Raw genomic sequence first — 25,000 nt, forward strand, 5'->3', positions numbered from 1 at the left:
TCTTGTTAACGTGCTTGGAAAAACATTTAAAGCAAGAAATTATATGAGTCTATTAACTGTGAGACAGTTACTGTAATTAAAATGATTCACACTTTGTGGCAACATAATGACTGACAGATTAGTGCAGATGCAGCAAGAATGGGCTCAGTGCCATTTTCCATGGCTAACAGCTGACTTATGCCGACAAATTCAAGAATGGTGCTGCCTGAAAAAACTGGAAACATGACACTAGCGATCAAGTTAAGGTAAAAACACATCAAATCATAAAAAAAACAAGAAACCAGACTGAATATAAACAAGGCCATTGTCACATACTGCAGATCAGTTCAAAGTGCTCATTTTATAACTCCACAACCTTCTATTAAACTGATACAGATCTATCTTCTTCCAAGCTAGCCCCAAAGAGTAAAGCCAGGAATAACTTTAGTATACAAATCCAGAACAATATTAGAAAGACCATACTCAACACCTAATATCAAGTAACTACTAATTTCCAAACCTAGTTACAGAATCACTACTACATATTTTACACCAACTATTCTCTTTTCTGCCCTTCTGTTTCAAAGCTATTACAGAGTCGAGTTAAAAAAATACCTTGACAAAGTACAGACCAACTTTAATCCTAATACCAATTTATTCATCCCTTAATATTTAAATTAGGCGATGAAATTAGGGGTGGGGTTGGTATAATGTTTAAGATCTTTACCTCACAGATACAATACACAGGGTTTGATTCTGACCTCTACTTACTGGCTAGGCTTATAATAGTCGGCAGACTAATAACAAGTATGAACCTCTGACCCTTTATTCTTTGTAAATCACTGACTTATATCATTAACTTATGACTTCCTACAAAAGATTGCACAAAAACGACTGCATACAACTACCCATCCTCTACCAAAAATCCCATTAGCTAAATTTGCTAATGACTTCTGACCACTGCTAAGGTTGAACCTACTGCTAAGATACTAGAAAAAAATGATTTATGACCAATTATAGAGCACTTGCTCTAAGAAGATATACTCACAGACAGGCAACATGAATTTAAACCAAAATATAGCACCATTATTGCACTGTACTCAATTACTTATGAGATATTTAGCATGACGGACAAAAGGCTTGCTTACACGGTCAAACTTTGTTGACATAAAAAGGGTCTTTGAGACTGTCAGTCATGACCTCCTTCTACAGAAAATGTACAGCTCAAGTGTGATTTCTCCACTGCAGTTTATGTTCAGTTCTAAAAATGATCTAAGCAGTAAACATTCTTTGTTGTTGCAGCTGCTGTATGTCAAACACAGGAAGCCATCTTAGGGAGGCATAACTCAAAGACTGGCACCAGGACCACTGACTTTCGCTAACTGTCTTTTATATGCTGATGACACTGTCATTACTGGCCCAAGTAAAATGTCACTTCGCATCATCACAGATCTACAAAATTATCTCTTATATGAAACTGGCTGCATAACAATACACTCTCTCTAATCACTCATAAATTAACAGTGATGCTCTGGGACATCCCAAAGATTTCTCAGATCTACTTTCCTAACATTAACTGACCTACCAAGAGTTAATCTGACTATAGTTACTCATCAAAAATATGCAAGCATTAGTTTTGAGGAAAACCTGATTTTCAAATTACATAGAGAAAAAAAATTGCAGTTAACGTATTAAACTGGTTAAAATTTGACTATAAATTATCTCATCTCTCATATGCTTACCACTGAAGTTAGACCAGCCATGGCCATTAATGATTATCTGCCAAGGCTGGAATGCATACTAACAATAATTTGTTTGCAAGCTTCCCAAAATTCATCTTTGCTGCCAAAAAACTGAGAATAAAAAGTTTATTCACCAGAGTCTGGAGCGTGCTACAATTGAAAAATCAAAATAGCTGCTGTAAAAGACATGGTAGATGAGGTAAAAAAACTTCCTAAATAAATTGACATTTAAATTAATTCATGAGAATTACTGCCAGCCTTTAGAGCTATAGCTATCTATTCTGCAGTCCTGTGACAATTCCTGATCTGGCACCCCCTCAACTGTTGAGTACAGAAAAAAAATTAAAAACAATCTTTTTTTCTTGCTTGAAACATATAGCAAGCAGTTTGCTACATCTTATGCCACACACAAAGTGCTGGCCTGACTGCTGGTAGTGCACTACCAACTGCTCAGCTGCTCCTATTGCTCCACCTTAGCTACACGTCTGCCCACCTCTTAAGAACAAGCAGTGGATGTAATGGGGGATGTGATGACCCACCACTGGACCAGTAGTCAAGCAGCCTCAATTCTCACCACTGGCAACAGTGAGGGATGTACACTGGGAGGACAAGTACACACACAGTATTTACAGATGCAGTTCTCTGCATCAAGTGCAATTTCCCTTAAGAGCACACAGAGGCCATAGTCAGTCTGGGCTGGTTTCTCCCTCTTTCTCCAGATCCCCAGTAAGACTCTCCAATGGCACAGCTATAGAGTTGAGATCTCAGCTGAGTGACCAAGCCAAAACCTACCAGCACCCTCTCTGTCCAACCAGTACTTTGTGTCCTTGCCCAAGTAACTGACACACACACACTCTTTGAGGTTTGATTTATACACACACACCTGGGAGATGCTGGCACAGGTTTAGCTGTGCCCCCTTCTGCCTAGACTATAAGGTAGTTACCACTGCCAGCAGTCAACTCCTTATCAGCTACTTTAAGGCCCTTAACAAAGGGTGTCCAATCTTACTGTGTAATATCAACATTAATATTAATATTATTAATATTACTATTAATACAAATGGCAGTTTGACCAAGAGCAAGGCTATTAGGAGTAGCCCACTCAGTGTCACCAAATAAATATGCAAGTACTCTCAAAACCTAAATATCTCTACACAGATCAGCCACAATAAAAGGTTTAAATATATTTAATAATAAATAATAAAATAACAAGACTATACCAAATATATATTCACAGTGACATCAGAGTTTAAAACCATAGAAAAATATTTAAACAACATTGCAGGACAGTCTCAAATAAATAAAGATAGATATCTAAACTAAGCTTCACTATATTCCTGACTGTATCTAAGAGAGTTACTATACCCTAGAAACTTGCTTATAGAGCAAGGCAGATGTGTGGGGAATAGTTTATGTTGGGTCTAAGACAGAATACAGAATGCTCTGTCTCACTAAGAGACTTCTCAAATTAAATATCTCAAATATTACTGCTGGGATCTCTTGCAGAATGACATAATTTCTTGTTTCCAGATGAAACAACCATTGATGAAGCTGGCAGTATTTAGCATCTACCTGTGAAAATAAATAGACCTCGGATCTTTGGCAGATGCTGGAAGTCATAAATGAATTGCATTCCTTCATGCTTTCATAGGTAGTAATTAGTTCACTCAAAAGACAATATGGAAAGCTTCTCAGCACAGACTCTGTGTCTCTAGCTCAATCTTTTATTGTATAACAATAAAGTAATTTAATTTCAGCCATTTTTCTGAAGTTAACCTCCTGTATTCCAGTTTCCAATTTTAAAATATATACATTTAAACAGTTACAATAGTGCATGTACATTTCTGTTCCATTCCAATAGGGCACACTGTGGTTACATTTCAAACAGCACTTTGCAAAAACCTCTTCAACACACACTTCTGTACCAGCAGTTTGATATACACATGGCATACAGTTCTAATACATTTGTAACACAAGCATCTTATATAAATCATGTTGATATTCACAAATGACATATAATAATTTACAAAATTCCAGCTAGGTGTACTGGCAGTACATTCTTTTGTCACATGGGACACTAGACACCAGGGAATATTTTCTACTTTTGTGCCACCAGAAAGGTGACAGAACGGCACATTTTGTAGTATGGAAGATGCATTGGGGAATGGAACTAAACAGCAGGGATTACTTCTACATAGCACACTGAACCACTTAAAATATTAATAGAGATGCAGGTCCTGCACTTGGATACATTAAATGAACAATAAGAAATACAAAACTCTAATGTCTGACATTATTGATTGCCTTTAAGAGGCTGTGATGTAAAGGACCATGCTCATGACTTCTGGGCAAAGTGGGAGTGACACTAGATTACACTAGAGGGCCTTTAAAATCTTATTCTAATCAACTTAAAAGTTAGTAGAGCAACAGATCTTGCATAATGATGCACTTTTTGAACAACAGGAAGAATGAAATTGTAATGACTGGCATTGCTGACCAAATGCAAGCAAATGTGGGTACAAGGGACAAGGGGATTTAAGAGACATCATCAGGAACATTCAGTAAACTCAGGGATAGGTAAGAGGTATGGCATTTAGGCGTGTGTGTGTGTTTGGATGTATTTGGATGTGTGTTTGTATATGAGGGGAAAAGAATGATGGGAGTGCTTGTGATAAAATGAAGTATCGTCTGCCAGTGATGACTACCATAAGAGCAGCAGAAAATGGTCTTTTAGCACTTGCTATAATTGTTGAGCAATTCAGACAATTAGCAGATAATGAGATTTTTCTGTAGTGCAGTTAATGTGTCTCTAAATATACTCCCCTGCACGACTAGGGCTCTGTAGTGTCCGGTATTTCTGTGCTTACCACTTTTAACCCTAACAACACATTGGGCACCCCTTTGGACAGAGGACAACAGCCCCTTAAGTCCAGCGGCACCTTATCTAGCTGGAAAATGAGTGCGTTTCCAGGTATCCATTCTACCTTTACACACTGAAATGTATATACCTATTTCAGCTGTCTGAAACTGCTAAGAGCAGACATTACTGCTTTTCCACGATTGTATCCACTAAGTAGCTAGTGGCAAGCACAGGTTACCGGATCACATACTGACCCCCCCACACCACTGCTAATCCAGCAATAAAGAAAACAAAGGAATAATAATTCACATGTATTAAGCTAAATATTGTACTTTGACCCGACTGCTCTTTCTCTTTTTCATATCATACCAAAGCATCCTTGTACCACAATTGTTGTCCTGGCCTCTTAATTTCTAATTCAACAAATAGTTTTTTGCTTTGTAGTTTCTTACCTTTCTCAGTTCATATTGGAGCTCTGCCCCTCTGCCCCACCCAAAAGGATCATGTCCAACTCCTTAGCTATCTTAGATGGCATTTGGTGCCATTTTTAAATATACTCCCCTGCACGACTAGGGCTCTGTAGCGTCAGGTATTCCTGTGCTTACCACGTAAGTTTTCTGATATTAACATGACTACTTTCACTGTTTTGTGATGTTTACTGGACGTTCCCATTGCAGCTAATTGTTGGCATTTTACATTGATGTGTCCGTTGATATGCTGTGTTTGCATTGAACAGTTCACTTGCTGTTATTGAAATCCACTGGGCACAGTTCTGGGTCTAGACCATTGCAGTGTGACTATATTTCTGATTAGTAGATAACTTATTGATAGTGACTCCTCTGTTCATCACAATATTGCAAACTGTTGGTTAAATGGTTGAATCCTCTGTTTGACACTATATTGCAAACTGTTGGTCAGCAGATTACCTTTGCAGCTGTTTTTGCTGTTCATAACTGTTATGGCTTCCTACTCTACAGTCTGTTCTAAAAGGAAATCAAACTTTAATCAGAATAGGGAGCGTTAGCTCTGCTAATTGAATTTCTACACCAACAATGTCAGCATGTATGTTTTTGACCATATATGAGGCCTTTGAGTAGATGCTGTTAAACAGTTACTCGGCTAATGTTTTGCATCAGAAATACTGTTGTTTGTTGCTGTAGTTTTTAACTAACTAAATACAGAATTACAGTTTGCTATTACACCTGTTCTCCTATTCCCTACTCTTCCCTTTACTGCATGGTCTTATTATCATTCTGTTCCTTCCCTACTATAACCTTTTGTCTCCCTTTTTTGCAGTTTTAACCCCCCTTTACTGAATAGTCCTATTATCATTCTGTTCCTTCCCTACTATAACCTTTTGTCTCCCTTTTTTGCAGTTTTAACCCCCCTTTACTGCATAGTCCTATTATCATTCTGTTCCTTCCCTACTATAACCTTTTGTCTCCCTTTTTTGCAGTTTTAACCCCCCTTTACTGCATAGTCCTATTATCATTCTGTTCCTTCCCTACTATAACCTTTTCTCTTTTTTTCAGTTTTAACCCTAACAACACATCGGCCACCCCTTGCAACAGAGGACAACAGCGTCTTAAGTCCAGTGGCACCATATCTAGCTGGGAAATGAGTGCGTTTCCAAGTATCCACTCTACCATCACACATTGAAGTGTATGTACCTAGTTCAGCTGTCCGAAATTGCTAAGAGCAGACATTACTGCTTTTCCACGATTGTATCCACTAAGTAGCTAGTGAGAAGCACAGGTTACCAGATTGCATACTGAACCCCCCCCCCCCCCACTGCTAATCCAGCAATAAAGAAAACAAAGGAATAAAAATTCACATGTATTAAGTTAAATATTGTACTTTGACCCGACTTCTCTTTCTCTTTTTCATATCATACCAAAGTATCCTTGTACCAGAATTGATGTCCTGGCCTCTTAATTTCTAATTCAACAGATAGTTTTTTGTTTCATAGTTTCTTACCTTTACTCAACCACACCCATACCTACAGACAACCATTCCTGACAATTCTTCCCTCACACACCTCCTACCATCACTTCCAGTATATTCACCCCTTTTTTTACCATCACATCCTATTTCTTCCCCCATCTTCATCATCACTTACCCAACCCACATATCAATCACCCTCCCTCCATTCCACACCTATACCACTTTACCTGCACACAGCTCATAAATGATGTGCCCCACACTCTCATCAAACCAATCACTGACATATATAGCTGTGCATATCTCCACCAGTATACTACTACTATCCCTTTATTCTCTAACCTCCAGTTACACCCTACTGCTACTACTACCACCATTCACCCCCCCCCCGCAGCAAACATCACCTCTTCCTAACCCCAGTAACTCACCATACTTTGAGATAGCCTCCACTCTCTTCAATACCTCCTACATAGTCTACCACAGATTCAAAATAACATCTCCAATATCTAAGATCCCTTCCTCCCATAGATTTACCAAACTCCATAGTAAACTTTCCAAATTTCTATTACATCTAGCCGTCCAACTAACTCGTTCTGGGAATATACACCCTAATCCAGGCCCCACCCTCCAAAATAAAGTTCTCACAGCTCCATCTCTTCCACTCCTGATCTCCTTCAAAAAAGACTCGTCATCCCTTCTCCTCCTCAATATTAATTCAAGGAGTATCACTAACAAAGTGCATGACCTACATGCCACCCTCTCCATCTATTTCCCTGACATCGTAACATTAACATTAACCTTGCTAAAACCTAACATTAACAGCAATGAAATCACAGCACCAGGCTACAGCATAATATGTAAAGACAGGTTAACTAAGGAAGGAGGAGGTGTAGCAATCCCATTTAAAAATCACCTGTCACCTGATCTCGCAGACATAAAACCCCTTGATTTTGAAAACGCAAAAATAATACTCACAAAGCTCAAAATCAACCCCAATAAAATTATAAATATCCTTGGTGGATACTTTCCACTAGGAAATAATATCACCATACTGGAATGTATATTACACTGGGCAGCTAATTCTCTTCCCCAAGAGACAATCTTCGTAGGTAATTTCAACATTGACTGGCTAACATGCTCCTCCTCTAATCCATCTTCACATATTAACTACATGGGTTTACCCAACTAATCTCATCTCCTTCCAGGACAGATAAAGCCTCCAGTCAATAATCAATATTGGACTTTAGTCAACAACCCAACCCTAATGTGCCACTCAAGATATCTCCCAGACAACCTAATTGACCACCAGACAACCTTTCTCATTCATTCTAAAACCAATCAAATCCACCAGACCACCTACCATAAAATCAGAGACAAAAGGAAGTTCAATGCCAATAACTTCATTTCCTCCCTCAAAAGCTGCAACTGGGAAACTCTCAGACAACTACCTCTAGATGAAGCAGATTACTACTTCAATTCCACCTTCCTAGACATCCTCAATAATCATGCACCACCAAGAACCATTAGAGTTAAATCAAACTATGCTCCCTGGCTTAGTAAAGAATGCAGATCTCTTCTCAAGACCCAGGATAAGGCCTGGGTACAATTTCAAAAAAACAAATCCCACTTAACAAGACAAATATATCTTGAATTACATAACAAAGCCAAACAACTAGTGATATGGGATAAAACCAATTACTACCATAATATTCAAATAAAACACCAAAATAATCCACAAAAATTGTGGGCTGCAGTTAATACCATACTACACCCAGGTAAATCAGTTAGACCCACTCCTTCAACACCCAATAACACAGTCAATGTAGCAACCCTATTCAATACCTACTTTACAGAATCAATCCAAGCCCTCGCAAACTCTCAGCCCTATAACAATGACCCTACTCCTGTCACAAACCAAAATACCTCCCATACACATTCCTCCATCAACCTGTTTTTATTCCATCCAATCTCTGTAAACATAACCAAAAAACTACTTAAAAGCTAAAATCAACTACCCTAGTGGCTGATAACCTCCGTGCAGAATTCCTTCAGATTGCAGCAGAAGGTATAGCCTACCCAGTAGCCATTCTCATAAATAGATCAGTCATTGCAAACCTAGTCCCCACTATCTGGAAAATATCTCACATTATACTCCTACACAAAGGAGGTAACTCCACTGAGTTAACTATCACCCCATTGCTATCTTATCCCCCCTGTCTAAAATTCTTGGAAGAGTCACCCATACCCAACTCACAGACTACCTTCAAAGGGAAACATTGCTTACAAATACACAGCACGGCTTTCGCCACTCTCATAGCACTACCACAGCCCTGATGTCCTTTATCAACACACTTAACCATCACAGGAATAATGGCCAATATGTATCTGCTATTTTCCTAGACCTATCCAAGGCCTTTGACATGGTTAACCATCCAAAATTAATCAACATCCTCTCCTCCCTAAACCACTGTCCCTCATCCATCTCCTGGCTCCAAAATGACCTTACAGGATGTCAACAAGCCACCCTATGGCAGCAACAACTATTCCCCCTCCTTCCAGTTGGCTTAAGAGTGTCTCAAGGTTCCATCCTGGGGCCCCTACTGTTCTCTGTCTTTACCAATCAACTCCATACCTCCATGCCTCCTGCCACCATAGTCCAATATGCTGACATTTCAACTCTCATATTCTTGGCCTCCTCTCTTCAAATTCTCCACAAATACACCCAGAAATCTTAACTATTGGCCAAACATTGGCTCACAAAATCCCACCTCATCCTTAATCCAAGCAAAACAAAACTTCTCTTTCAGTCAGGGAAAATCCCCTCCTCTCAAAATCTTATCCAAAAACAAAACCATCATTACCCCATCAATCCACACAAACTGCTAGATACTGAAATAGACAACAACCTGAAATTCGATGTACATATTGCTCAAACCATTAATAAGGTCCACAAGAAACTCTGCCTCTTGTATAGGAACAATAAATTCCTAACTACTAATACTAAATCCACTATTGCCTGAATTCACCTCCTATCCACTTTCTCATATGCTTCCCCAGTACTAACCAACTTTCGCAAATCAGACCTCGCCAAACTTGAATCTTGCTACAATAAGATAGCCAAAGTTGCAACTGGTGCTTCATATAGATCCCATCACTGCACATCACTTAGACAACGAAACTGGCTTGAACTCCTACAATTACTGCACTTTAATCAACTTACCTTCGTTCACAAAATCCTTCTTCACCCAGATAAAACCCCAACTCTTCTAAACCTCCTACAGCCATACAACTCCTCTAGACACCTCCGCTCTTCCAAACAAATCCCTCTAACAGGTCTCCAAAGCAAACAACACAGCTGGTGAATCATTATTTTTATAGTACATTTACAAATTGTGGAATAAACTCCCAAGCTCTTTTGTTTCCAACAGCTCTATCCCTCAATTCAAAAAGCTACTCAAAACATATCTTTCAAATTCCTGGCTCTGCCCTTGTAACCCTACATGATAGCCCAAATTCCTTTCCTTAGCAGCTAATAACCATTTTCAGATGTCTTTCCTCATACAGCATTGTATTCTCTGGTATTATTTCCTACTACTTGCTATTTTCTGTACTACCTGCTATTCCTCTGTATTATTTTTTGTACTTGGTCATTTACTTCTCTGTATTTTTCAGCTGTTATTGTACATTGTCTTATGATTTATTAAGTAAATGTGGAGCTTTTCTCCCTGGGCCTCCACTGAAAAATGACCTGTGTCCAGTCGGACTTTCCCAGTAAGCAAATGTAAAAATAAATAAATATAATAAATAAATTGCACCAAAAGGCCCTTTTTATCACAGTCTTACCAATTGTGGCCAGTCCTGTCTCTGAATCAGGTCCTTTCTCTACAAGCACAGCCTGAACAAAAAGATATACTACAGTTTTTACAGTCCTGGATTCCCCACTACACATATGGTCAATACTACTCCAAAGATAATGGTGGAGAGAGCCATTAGATCCTTGTGCCCCCCCCCCCCCCGTCCAGATGCCCCTCCAAGATCAGTAATAATTTGCCTTCTTTTTTTCAGCAGAAAGGAAAATTGAGGAAGAAAATCTAATTTGATTACAATTACTTCAAGCTGGTTTTGGATAACAGGTGTCTTGGCTTCGACTCATCCACCTTCTTCAAGGGAAAATATTTAAAATAACCCTCTGTCTACTAAAACTGTAGATAACTTTACTAGATGGCCCACATATTCTTCAGCAACCAGAAGTCCTTGTTTCTTCAAGGATAAAAGAGCCATTGCTATAACAAACAACATGCGAAGCCATGACTAAGTGATGGGAATGGCTAATGGTTCCTTGCATATGACCCCTGATCCAAGAGGACAAATAACCATTGTCAGATGTTGATCTGGGATTTGATCCAATTCCACCTTGAGGACACTTGATATGAGTAATGGGTGTTCTTCATTCTCTCTGCCTTTCTTTATATAGCAGACTGACACATGTAATGCATGATAATATTAATCTGCAATTAGTGACTATAGTTAGGGATATGTAGCATGTATCTCCAGGGTAGCCAGCAGTCAGCTTACTATTTGCAGACAGTTGATGTTTTTGGACCAACAGATTCCTAGAATATATACAAATATATACCTGAAATGGGCAATGCCAAGGGCCTCTAGAGCTTGGTAAATGGTTGTTAGTTTTGTTTAATTGGCACAGCATAATGATTCCATACTAGTCCAGTGGCAATGTAAGGGAATCACTGGATACATTATTATTCTGTAATCTTAGAAGTCTCATCAGTCTTTTGTGTATAATTATGTATTTTCATATTTATAGCATTTTCTACTTACTGTTTATTCAGGGGAATATGAATGAGGAGGTCAAAGCTAGAATCAGAGGGACTGCAGCCCGCTGTCACAGAGCATCTGGTGTATTATATGACAGAAGTATGTCAAAGAAACTGAAAAGTAAGCTGTTCAAAACAGTGTTGTGACCAGCACTACTGCATGATATAGAAACCTGGGCAGTAAAGGCAGTAAAGGAAGAGCAGTTGAAGAAGCCAAAGGTGATGGAGATGAAGTGCCTGAGATGGGTGGTAGGATGTACATTGTAGAATAGATGAAGAAATGAGGACATAAGAGCAGAAGGTAAAGTAGCACCAATTGCAGAAAAGGTCAAAGAGAACAGATTATGGTGGTTCAGGCACATGCAGAAAAGAAGAAGACAATCTGATGAAGAAGATTTGGGACAGACAGGAAGAAAGTAAGAGGAAATGAGGGAATCAAAGAGGTGGATGGATCACGTGAGAGAAGACCTGTGACAGATAGGTATGAGTGTCAAAGAAGGTAGAAGAGTGGCATTGAATCAAGAGAGATAGTGTCAGCTGACACAACACCCTGACCCCATGTAGAAAATGGGAAAAAGGGGGATGATGATGATAATGATGCTTATTCAGTGCTTTTTTGTTTTGGTATTTGCATTTCTAAAGCTATATCTTAACTTGTTATACATAACACTCTCTCTTTCTTAATAGCTGGTGTTAGTGAGGTTCACTCAGGGTAAGAGGATTTGCTGAAACCATTCTTTTAGACTATCACTTCTGGAAGGTATGGTTGGACCAGGCCGAAAGATAGGGAATCATTTACTTGTAGATATACATTGTCAGATGAAATTATTTAGTATAAAAGTAAATTATATAAATTACCCTGTCACGCAGTCCCGGTCCTGGATTAAAACGAACAACCCTGAAACCACAGCACTGCAAATAACACATCTGTCAGATAATGACCACGTTAAACTAGTACAGTTTATTGGAGCTATAATTTGGTGGCTTCTGTGATGTAAGAATGCAGTGCCAGTACAGCTAGCTGGAAATTTGTAAATAATTATATGTCATTGTTGAATATCGAAATGATTTATATAAGATGCTTGTGTTACAAATGTTCAGAACTGTATGTCATGTGTATATCAAACTGCTTGTACAGACGTGCGTGTTGAAAAGGTATTTATAGAGTGATGTGTTTAAAATGTATCCACAGTGTGCCCTACTGGAAGAGAACAGAAATGTACATACACTATTGTAACAGTTTAAATCTATATGTTAATAGAGGAAACCGGATGGTTAATTTCAGTCCATCAAATTTCAGAAAAATAGCTGAAATTAAAATACTTTATAGGCTTCACAATAAAAGATGGTATCTTTCAGTTTTCAATTAAGCTAGAGACACAGAGTCTATGCTGGTAAACTTTCTGTTTTGTCTTTATAGTGAACTAATTACTAGCCTTAAAAGAATGAAGGAATGCAACTGTTTTATGGCTTCCAGCATCTGCCAAAGATCTGAGGTCTATGTATTTTTACAGGTAAATGCTAAATACTGCCAGCTTCCATCATTGGGGTTCACCTGGTAACTAGGAGTCAGATAACAAGAAATTATGTCATTCTGGAAGCTATCCCAACCGTAACATTATAGATATTAATTTGTAAAGTCTCTGAGTGAGACAGAGTATTCTGCAGTCTGTCTTGGACCTGACAACACCTAAGAGATCCATTCACCACACCTGCCTTGCTCTATTAGTAAGTTTTTAGGTTATAGTGATTCTCTTAGATTTAGTCAGTAATACAGTGAAGCTTAGTTTAGCTATTTATTTGTTTGAGACTGTCCTGCAATGTTGTTTTAAATAATTCATGTGGTTTTGAACTCTGATGTCACTGTGAATATATATTTAGTATTATCTTGTTCTTTTATTATTTATTATTAAATATATTTAAACCTTTCATTGTGGCTGATCTGTGCAGAAATATTTAAGTTTTGAGAGTACTTGCATATTTATTTGGTGACACTGTGTGGGCCACTCATAATAGCCTTGCTCTTGGTCAAACTACCATTTTTATTAGTACTAATATTACACAGTAAGATTGGAAACCCTTTTTAAGGGCCTTAACATAGCTGGCAGAAGGGGTTCTGGTGACAGTGATAACTACCTTATATTCTAGGCAGAAGGGAGGATACCTAGTAAACCTGTGCCAGCCTTTCCCAGGTGTGTGTGTGTGTATGTGTGTGTGTGTGTGTGTGTGTGTGTGTGTGTGTGTGTGTGTGTGTGTGTGTGTGTGTGTGTGTGTGTGTGTGTAAAACAAATCCCCAAGAGTGTGTGCGTCAGCTACTTGGACAGGAACATGAAGCACTGGTTGGATAGAGAGAGTGTTGGAGGACTTGGTTTGGAACCTTGGCTAGGGACTCAACTCTATAGCTGTGCCAGTGGGGAGTCTTACTGGGGATCTAGTAAAAAAGAGAGAAACCAGACTGACTCTGATCTCTGTGTGTTCTTAAGGGAGACTGCACTTGATGCAGAGAGCTGCATCTTGAAATACTGTTTGTGTACCTGTCATCCTCTCAGCAAATGTCCCCCACAGGTGTCAGTGGCGAGGAGTGAGGCTCCTTGATTATTGGTCCAGTGGTAGGTCATCAGAGCTTCATCCACTCATCTCTTAGCTAAATGGAGGGGGGATAGCCCTATTAGAAAAAAAATCGATTACTACTACATGTTTTGGAGAGTTTTAGCTTGCTGGAGGGAGTGACTGGATGCATAGTATGGACTGCAGGGTTAGTTTTGACACTATTTTCACCTAGCTATTGTCATTAGGATGACCTGGCACTTGTTTCAATATACAGGATTTCTGTAGAGGCTCCCTTATTTTCATGGATGGTTTTAACTGCTTTATGCCCCCCCCCCGTTACGTCCCTCTTATCTGCCATATCTGTCTACTCATGCTAAGTATTGAAATACTTGAGGAACAGAAATGTCTTAAATTGATATATGCATTTATTCTGATCCCACCTGTATGCAATTCACTCACTGTCCATTTCAGTATGGCACCTCCAACCAAACAGACAGACTTTATATGAATCATTTATTGTTGGATTTCTTTCCCACCATTACAGTTAATCCTTATATGTATTCTGACCATGGTATGTTTTCCTCCTGAGAGATATTACTCCACCTTCCCCAACAATATGAAGGATCTGTTCATATTACACCAGAAGGTTGTAATTAATCAAATACCTTGATGATATTACACAATAATTCTCCATACATGAAGGGGTTTGATACCTACTATATTTCCCTGAAATTTTCAAGGGATTTTTACATGCCAGACTGAAGGTATGAGATAATGGGGTCTGGAAATCTTGGAATGTCAACTTAGCATCATTGCAGGAGGAGTATAAGAGTATGGCAGTTCAAACGTCTCATAGACAGCCTCAATCTTTCTCTGCCAACTTAAAATCCACTAAATTGAAAATACAGAATATCTTAAACAGAAAAATGAAATAGCTACTAATAGGGTCTGTCTCCAACACTATGACATTTCTCCTGAAGATACCCCTAGAATGGCTCAGAAATGTTGGACAAAAGCCAGGCAAATCACACCCTTGGCCATTAAAGGCCAGAGTAGTCAGGATACCTGCTCTTCAGAAGATGGAATTTTGGGGCAGTTCAACAACTATTACCCAGGAGAATATGCTGATTTAAAATATTCAAATTGGCCTTTATCTACTGACTCACTATCATACAAACTTCCTGTAATACATACTTTGACAGGAGATCATGTGCAGTCAATTGCTTAGCCTATTGCTAAACAGGAACTAATTACTTCCACCAAAAAACTCAAAATAAACATAGTCCCAGGTGGTGAGGGTCTACTATCAGAATTATATAAATTATTTCACCTCCCTGCTCTGAGTCTTTTCTGGAATAGGTGTGTCTTGGCCTCTAAATGAGAAAATGTTCCACCATGCTGGAGGCAATCCATGTTTCTTACTTTGTTAAAAACAGGCAAGAACCCATTTCAAATTAGCAATTAAAGACAATATCTATTAAATGTTGATTGTAAAATATTTGGGGGGGGGGCTGGGCGAGATGCTTAAGTTAACTTTTGTCTACCTTAATTCATACAGACCCAATCAACATTGTTAAGGGTAGGGTCTCATGACATAATATTCTAAGAGCGATGCAATGGTTAGAATAGGGCTGTCTCCATTATCACTCAATAGCTCTTCTTTCAGTAGATACAGAGAAGGCAATGCACAATATCAGAGGGCCTTTCTGAATCAGGTGTTACAAACCTTTGGATTAACTCCTTTCTTAACTGAGAATATGCAGACCATATATAAAGGCTAAAGGCTCAAAGGCGGAGGTCAGAGTGGCCCCATATCTATTACGTTGCTTAGATTTTTCCAAAAGGGGTGAGGCAGGGATGTCCATTGGCATCAGTTATTTTTATTTTTGCAACTGAACCCTTAGGAATGTATTGTCCCCTTTGTGTCATAAATTGTGAGAGGATTTCAGCTCAGGAGGGGTGTCATTGCTTACAGATGATCTTCAGATTTTCTCAAATGACACAAAGCAGTCCCCTCCCTTATGCTGGGATATTCTCAAAAGGTAGGAAGATTTTATCGGGTATAGACTTCATCCTATAAATTCTATATTTATGTCCCACAGTTTCCCTTACCCTCTTATAACAGGGTAATGTGTGACTTTAACTTATACCCTCCTCACTTCAAATATCTAGATATTCATTTATTCACCACCACAGCTGAAACAAGGGACATAAATGCCCATATCATTCAACACATAAAGGATGAACACCTATGGGAATGGAAATACTGGAGAATCTGCTTGGAATTAAAGCTTTTGTTAATGAAAATGACTTTATATTCCAACATAACTGATATTCTATAGGCTCTATAGGCTCTCCTCATGAGTCTCCTTTTCACTCTCTTAAATAAATAGGATAGAAAATTATTAAAATGTTGGTGGAACCTTGGTTCCCTAGAGGTTCGCTGGACTGCATTACGCCCTCCCACACCATTGCAGCATTCATCTTCCCAGCCTTTCTTTGCATATAAAGCAGTGATTCTCAGAGATTTTAAAAGCCTTTACTCATAACAGCCTTCAAAATGATGGTCTATAGTTTATACCTGACTCTCCAACCTCTGATATCTAAGATGCTGGATAAATCAAAATGTGGTCACTGATTATTGTTTATGTTGCTGCAGTGGGATAGTTCAAATGCTCAGGTATGACTAGTTTCTCTCAATATTTAAACACTCAGTATCAGGCAATAAGGCAATTTTAGTATACCTTGATCCCACTGGCATTCTCCTATTTGGAGCACCCCCGACGTTTTCTTTGCTTCAGCAGTTCTCCTGATATACATGGTGGGAAAGAAGTCTTTCATTCACATTGCAACTTTCATTTGTTAAGACCTTCTTATAACTTTTAGCAGAATATACACTGCCAACTACTCACTAAATTTATCATTACCAATTTTCCTCTCTGTTAAGACAAACATTAGAAACTAAGCAAATTAATTTAACAGCAGCAGCCTTAGTGTATCAGATTCTTACATCATTGAGGACAATAGAGGTCTTGAAAAAAAAAAACAATATCGCAGGCTAGTATGCAATACTATGCTACAGATATTTGTCCCTGTCTCTTGGCCTCAAAACATATATCATACAAAAAAGGGATCATATCTAACAGAAGAACTACTCTCATATATAATGACTATTCCTTGGTCAATAACTTTTCTCCCAAAATGGAGGACATTTGCTTGTAAATGCCCTTGTTGCCTTTTCCTTACTCTAGAACTTATCTCCTTCCATCTGCAAAGACTCAACTATCCTTGATGGTGATGTCAATTGGGTAACCTTGCAGCTACCTGGAAGCAGATAGTGTAGGATTGTATTCCAACTAATAGACATTGGAGAGAGATTTTTTGAACCCAGTAGGGAAAATGTATCCACTTACAGATGCAGAGAAAAAGGAAATGGTAATCTATGGATATACTCCAGGTTTACTGAAATACAGTGTTACTGATATGCTGGTTTTGATGGCCAAGAAAATCATTACATGACACTGGAACAATTTTATACCCTATTCAAATCCAAGAATGTTAGCAAATCATTCAAAGCATTTAGCAAACAGAGCGTCTAATTGCTCAGTGTACAGGAAAAGAGATGGGCTATAATAAAGAAGTGGTCCCTATAGATAGATATAAATGCTGAGGGGTAAATGGGTAGTTTACTTGCTTTAACCACATAGTAGCTTTTCAACATTATTTATATTTGTGGATATCATGTATACAGTGCATTCACTGTTCCTTAGGTGAGTTTATTTCCTTTTATATTTCACTTCCAATTTCTTATTCACTATATTGTTCTCATATAATAATTACTTGGCTCTATTTAATATATCTTTTGGTATCCTTACTGTCTCACTACTACTTGTTAAGTATCTTTTGTTCTTTCTTAACATTTTATAACATTTAATTGTTAATATATAGTCATTGTAGCAGGACAACAGAGTTCAGTTATTATGTGAGCTGGCTATCATATTCTGCTGTAGCTACTGTCTGCAGTAATTACAAGATGTGAGCTGTCTTGGATCATAGCAAGGATTTATTTATTTGATTTTGTTTCCTGGGCATGACTGACCGGGACTGCTTTCACACTTTTAGTGGAGATCCTGGGAGAAAAGTTTCAGAACAAAATGGTAAGCAATAACATAGATGATACTTATAAATGATAACTTATGCATGCAGATATGGTAAGACGATTTACTTTTGATTATGACATTTTCTACATTTATAATTGATTCAGGGATTTATTTCTGCATATAGCAGTATCATGAGGTCATTTGATTTTATGTCTGTGTTATTAATATTCATCTCTTTGTTAATACACAGTTTGATAAGTAAAGTCATTAAATGTACATAGTCTTACACATAGCTTATGCAATGTGACTATATGTTTTTCTTTATTCAATATCAATACAAATGCCATCATGCTTGAAAAATGTTAATTATTAAGAAATCCAATAATCTAGTGGAAAAAATGTTAGTTCCTCTAAAAATCAGTTGAGTATCAATGACTCCATTTCAATAGAATATGTAAATGTAAATGCAAGGAAAGTTAGGATGTCAGGATCTCCTGAAATATAATTTTTTTCAGAGTTGAAAGAAGTAAAGTTCATTCTGAACATTAATTTGATGAGTTTCTGGTTCATAGGTAGTTACTAGGCTTGCAATCCAGTGGACCATTGAACAGCCTAGCTCAAATTCCCAGTTGTACTCTCTTGTTAAATGATTGCTCAAGGTCACAGAGTTGGCAAATAAGGGCTGAATGAATCAAACACTGTACCACAGGAACTACAGATCACAACTTTAGCCCTATGCACCAATTGTCATATTTATTATGAAATAACTCTTCAGTTGCAGATGATAACTCTGCAGAAAATATGGTTCTTATTTATAGCAGTGGAGAGAATATATTTAGAAAATCACCATGTGAGTATTCTGTGTGTCTGTCAATTGTGAGCACCTGTATGAGAATGCTAAATGGTAGAAAGAAAGAAATAAAGAAATGGGAGCATAACAACAGCAGACATTCAGGGGGTGACATCCCTCAGATATTAGGCACAGTTTTTGAAAATATTTTTTCTCTACAGAAAGCAGATGAAAACATTATGAGAGTTAGCATAATGACAAACATAGTCTGGCATAATCCATTACTAGTGGCATTTACTTTCATGAAGTCATGGTTTGATGATGCACAACTGGTTAAATGTGACCCAGCAAAAAACAAAATACCAAGTTCACTATGTCAAGGGAATAGCCTTTTTCATCATAGTGTGGATAGTCTTGAGTTGATTATATAGCAGAGTGGATCCTGAGGCTCTCTTCTTCCTGCATGTAAGGTGTAAATGTGCATGTGTGCAGGCTAGAGACCATTATCTGTATATAAGAGCTTTGATTCAATGTTTCATGTTGTCTAGTCTAGTGACATTTCAAGTAATGTGTTTGTTGAATTCATAGTCAACTAAATGTATTTCACTTAACTGGCCATACATCTCCTCAAATATCTACCATGTAATTTTTCCAGAGTTTATCTTTGCTGCAACTGTTGCTTGCACACACTCCTTGCCATAACCAAGTTCCTGTTTTTTTTTCTCTGGCTTCTTGGAACTCACCCTTTCCAGCTCCCATTCAAGGCTACCTTTCTCATTTTTGATCAAGGCTACCTGCCATATGCTTGTTCAAGGCTACCTGCCTCATGCTTGTTCAAGGCTACCTTACTCTCGCTTGTTCAAGGTTACCTGTTCATGCTTTTTCAATGGTACCTTTGTCATGCAAGTGTCATATATCTGGACCCTGGGGGATTATCATTAATTGCTGTGACATTTCTAAAGGAGGACAGAGGGTTCAGATTGGACCATCTGTGTGATAGTTATGATTCAGGAACTCATGTTTTCCCCTTGCATGGTCTCAGGTCACTTCTGTTAATGTGAATGACTCTATTATAAGAACAGATAGGTCTTGATTTAGGTTCTAGTTTAATATTTCTTTCTGACATTTTATGTGCAATGATGTTACAGTAAACCTGCATGCACCTGTGAACATGTTCATAACACACTTTGCTTACTGAGAATTTATGTAAATCCAACATTGCTGTTCTGATCCCCTGGACTCTTCCAGGTGACAAATATACATTAACACACCCTTGACCCCTCAGTAAACTGTCTCTGTTCCCAAACATGGATTGGCAGCAGAGCAGTTCTATACAGCTGTAACAGGGGGGTGGCTGACTACACACCAATGATTATTAGATTTTAGCAGTTAAAAATGATGTAATACATAAGTGTATATAGACTCAGTGAGACTTGAATATAATATAAACAGTCTTAATATAATGACCTTGAAATTTAAGAAATATGCAGTGTCTTTAAAACATTTTAAAACACGAATAAGTAAAATGATAATGATGTCATCTTGGTCAGCTTTAATGTACAATTGTGTAAAATGAAAGATCATCGCTTACAAACCTATCCTTAATTGTACTTACACAATCCTGCGTAACCAACACAAAAGTTGCATCCCAATGTATCTCACAGTTTGCTTTTGTCATTAACTACTTGTAAGGACCCAAGCAGGAAACTAACTTTCAGCTTCTGAACGAATGGAAGATTGCGTGCTGGAATTCATTGGATGCATTAGTGGACACTGAACTAATCAATAAAATCTGTTTTGTTAAATAGCATATCTGAGGCATAAGCTCGTTAACTCTAGAAATGGTTACCTGACTAGATTTAAGCAAATATTTAGTGCAAATGTATGTGGGTACTGGATTAAGCAGAATACAGGTCCTAGCACCTACCTCTACAACAGTGCCACAGGATCGGAGGTTAAAATTAATGTTGACATGGGTCCCATTAGACACCCCTTTACACGAAGAATTGGAAAGGTAAAGATCCAGTCCTCCAGCAAGGTCCTTTGGTACTGCCACCTCAATGGACTGAGACTTGCACTGCACTGGGACTAGAGGAAAAACAAGACAGGTTCAGAAATGGGAGACCTACAACTGGTTATGTTAAATTGACTTCATTATAGACCTACAACTGGTTATGTTAAAAAGACTTCATTATATAAAACTAATGGAGAGGACACAGAAGATACATAATAAACCAACCAAAAATATGCAGGCATAAACATCCTAGAGCCAAAACCATGCAACTATGCAGTTATACATCCTGAGGCAATTTATGAAATATCCTATTCATATGGAGCTTAGGTATGTGGTAGGTATCAACTGACAGGTAGTGTGTGATGTATAGGGTGCATCACTAATGTGGTAGACTAGCCTCCTGGCAGAGCCCATGATTCTCATATCTGGCACACAAACTCACTACCCCACCACTTCCTGCATGGTAAGATTACTCAACGTCAGTTTGTTAGTAAGTGTGCAATTTCCTTATCATACTGCAGTCTTTAGCTATAGCTTTGAAAATGTATTTATTTATTTTACAGCTTGTTTACCAGGATACTCCATTTGGCCAAGAAGAGCCCATTTTCAATGGAGTCCTGAGTTGAAAATCTCCATGAACAACAATATAATATGAAGACAATGCATTTGCATTTATGTAATACTACTGAAGAACTATGGTATTACACAACATGACAAAAAAATCCACGATTGCAGTGAAAGTATGTATTTAATGTGTAATATGTATTTCTTAGGAGTAAACATCAATTTTTTGTTATGTTCCCCTCCCATCTTTCATTTGCAAATGATGCAGGCCACCCACCTGAACGTTGGCTAATGACACTAGTTGGTAACATTAAGGGAGCTGCTGCAGAGCACTTCAGCACCACCTTGTCCCACACACAGATTGTCATTGAGTGAGTATTTGGCCTGCTGAAAGCCCATTTCCATTGCTTGGATTAGTCTAGGAGTTCTTTTCAGTATAACTCTATACAACATGCAGGAGGTTTACTGCATGTTCATTCTGCACAATATGATCATGTGTTGGCCTGGTGAACAAATGCCCCATGATGGCAGTGCAGCTCCAACTGTTGTTTCTACCACCAATGATGATAGTGATGATGGCCAGGCGACAGTAGTACCACGGGTCCCTTTGTGGCAGGCTGACATCTAGTAGATGGCTTTGCAGGCAAAGAGGTGGCCTCTAGTCAACTATGGGCCATGACAGTCACTAATTTTAAGTGACAACAAAACCCACACATCTAGTAATTGATGTGTGTAGAGTTACTTGTTTTCTCTGCTGTGTGGTACATGGTCAACTGACACTGCACATTAGACAGTTTTTTCCTCAACTTTAAATGTTTTTTTTCTAGAACTTTATATGAATGCTTCACTACATACTATATTGTGGTAAGTGACAGCACAGTTTCACTGTCATGTTTAACTATCAACTGCCAACACTATGGTAAACGCTAAAGGCATAAACAATAATGCTGAACATATCAATGTAAGCACACATTTTGATATGCTTCTCATATAAATGTCTTTAGAAGTAATTTCCATGTTTAGCAAGAATGGTGCAGGAGAGGTGCTTATGTGAGAGGTGTTGTAGCCAGATGGCAAATAGTAATTCTAATGTAGGTGTCCTACAGAATGCACAGGTTCATTTATTCAATTCATAGAATACAGAACAGCATGAGAATTACATTGTCTCCAGACAGGAAAGCTGTATATTACTTTTTGTGTTTTGCTTCCTCTTTACTGTTTTTGAAATAGAACAATGAAGAAAGACATTGTTGTAGAAGGTGAGTACTGCATACTGTTGTTTGTCATAAGTAAGACTGATTTGAACCTTACTCATAACATCCATGTGTGTTGTTGGCTATGCTCTATGGTGCATGGTTAAGATACATTACATTAGACTGTTGCAATCTTCCTCAAAGCAAATTTGTTAAATCAGAAGGTAAATTTATTTATTCATTCTTTGTTGATCAGGTTAGTCCCACTAGACAATTTGCCTCTTTTCAGGAGAGGCCCAAGGTGCTATTTATACAACTAAGTGAAATTTGGCCAAGGCTTTGGGAAACTTCCCCTGCATTTTTCAATAGGTGCCATATGATCTTTTACATCAACATGAGCTACCAACAACTCAAGCAGAAGAGCTCTTGGTTTAACATCTCATCCAAAGAATGACAAACTTTGGAAAGCAGTACTTCCTTTATGCTGCACTGCAGTGTCAGAGCACCATCTTCCTGGTGTGGGAATACAACTGAAAGCCTTCTGCACTACAGGTAAGTGTGCTACCTGTTGCTCCATTGTGCTGAGCTCATTGTTTGTACAGTGTTGAGGGTTACATAGTAACAGTTCTAGTTTTACTGGCAGGATTACAAAGGCTGATATAATAATAGATGCACTGGGCAGAAACATAGCAAGGACGGGGTGAATGGGGCAGCCTCCCTGGGCACAAAGTGTTAGGAGGCACTATCAAGAGGTGCAGTTCCTGCATTCTTTTTTCTGTACTGGCATTTATGAATGTCAGTACAGAAAGGCACTTCAGTGCTTCATGTGTGTTCATGTGTGTTAAGCTGTGGTAAGTTAATTGCTACAGTTTTAACAAAAAGTGAAAGTTCTTTTTCTTCTCTTCAATTGAAGAGATGAGGGGGTGAGGTGGGGGTGGCATGGATTTGACTGTGTGAAATCAATTGGCACACTAAGCACTAGACAAGACAGTTACAGCTCTGGCTTTGGGGTATAAACTCCCCTCTGCACTGATCAGATAATAATATGAGGAGCAAAGCCTGTATGGATTTTTTTAAATTTGTCTTTGTTTTATACTGTGTATTCACTGTTTTCCAGGTGTAGTAAAGAGTTCTGTATGTAAATTCCTATCTGAAAAAATTCACTCTTGTGTGAAGACTGGCTTCTATTCCTTGAGGTCTGTAATATCACATATATCCAAGGTATAATACACAATGCCCCCTAAGGATAGTGTGGGTGATGGTTCCAGGGGTCATGAATAAGTGCTGGCAAGAGAACTTAATGCTGAGTTGCTGTGATGGAGTGATCCACTAGAAATAGGGGAATATTTAGACATTTATCGGACAATCCTGCAGGACCTTGATCTCCATAATGAGTTTCTACTACATTTTACAAAAGGCTGACAAGGTCTGCCTGCATTCTGGTCCATTCTCATCCCTCATGTGAGTGTGCAGTCTCTTGTCCACATCCAGCTGTGTTTCCATTGTGAGTCTGGTAAGTCTTTAGTAGTGTGTGAACAGAGGTTAACATGGTCACTGTGTGCCAAAATAATGCACATGGGTGCCATCATGGTATTGTCCCTGGTTCCATCATTCCCACATACTGGGGAAATTCCTTATGTGTACCCTACAGTACTCTAACCATCCCTACTGATTCTCAGTGGCAGTGGCCTGTGCCTGAACTATGTCGTGGCACATCTGGTGCTTGGCAGACACAGCCTTGTGTGCCTCAGGAGCTGAATGAGAAATATGTCTTCATCTGGTAACCCATTGAATTGGCATGACAATGTAACTGGTGACTCTGAAATGGTAGTCTCTTTGTTTGGCTGTTCACAAGAAACTGGTGTTGAGCAACATGGTGCCCCCCCACCCCCGATGTAATGCCATTTCCTCATTCTGCTGAATGTGTGAGCCCATTTCACCTACTATGGAATTAACCTGTTATTTTGGGGTGGAGGGGGTCCTGCCAGTATACTTTGTGACTGTGTGTCCCTATCCTCAGGCTGTATCATAAATATGAGAGTTATGGCATCATCATCAACAGCCATACTGCTGTCAGCATCAGCCTGCTGTGCTGAAAAAGTGGACATTTCTGGTGCTGACCTAGTGGAGAAATAAATAAGTGTGGATATTGTTAGAGAGACCTGTGACAAGTGAAATTATTTATTCTGAAAGAGATGATGGTTAAGTTTACTGTGCATATAGTGTACACTTTCTGGTAGACATGACTTGGATGAGCCACTTGATGATGAAAATTATAAGGGTCATATATATATACAACTATGGCCAGTACATCTCAGCATAACATATTTAAATTAGCCATGCACTAAAGTTCCACACTGCATGACTTTGGTTGCTGCAGTGGTTTGAAAGTACTTGTATCCACACCACCTCTGAGGATTACAGTGGTATCA

General features: G+C 38.5%; 1 protein-coding gene across 1 annotated transcript in view; it reads right to left on the reverse strand.

Annotated features, from left to right (window-relative positions):
- The window catches only part of OIT3 (oncoprotein induced transcript 3), a 339,559-nt gene that overhangs the window by 180,227 nt on the left and 134,332 nt on the right, over positions 1–25,000 (reverse strand). Inside the window, exon 6 of the mRNA XM_044055987.1 lies at positions 20,725–20,885. Coding sequence (XP_043911922.1) covers positions 20,725–20,885 — 161 coding nt within the window. The remainder of the gene's footprint in view (positions 1–20,724; positions 20,886–25,000) is intronic.

This window comes from Protopterus annectens, chromosome 14.part0 (assembly GCF_019279795.1).
Source record: "Protopterus annectens isolate FY-2018-M chromosome 14.part0, PAN1.0, whole genome shotgun sequence".
NCBI classification, from domain to species: Eukaryota; Metazoa; Chordata; order Ceratodontiformes; family Protopteridae; genus Protopterus; species Protopterus annectens.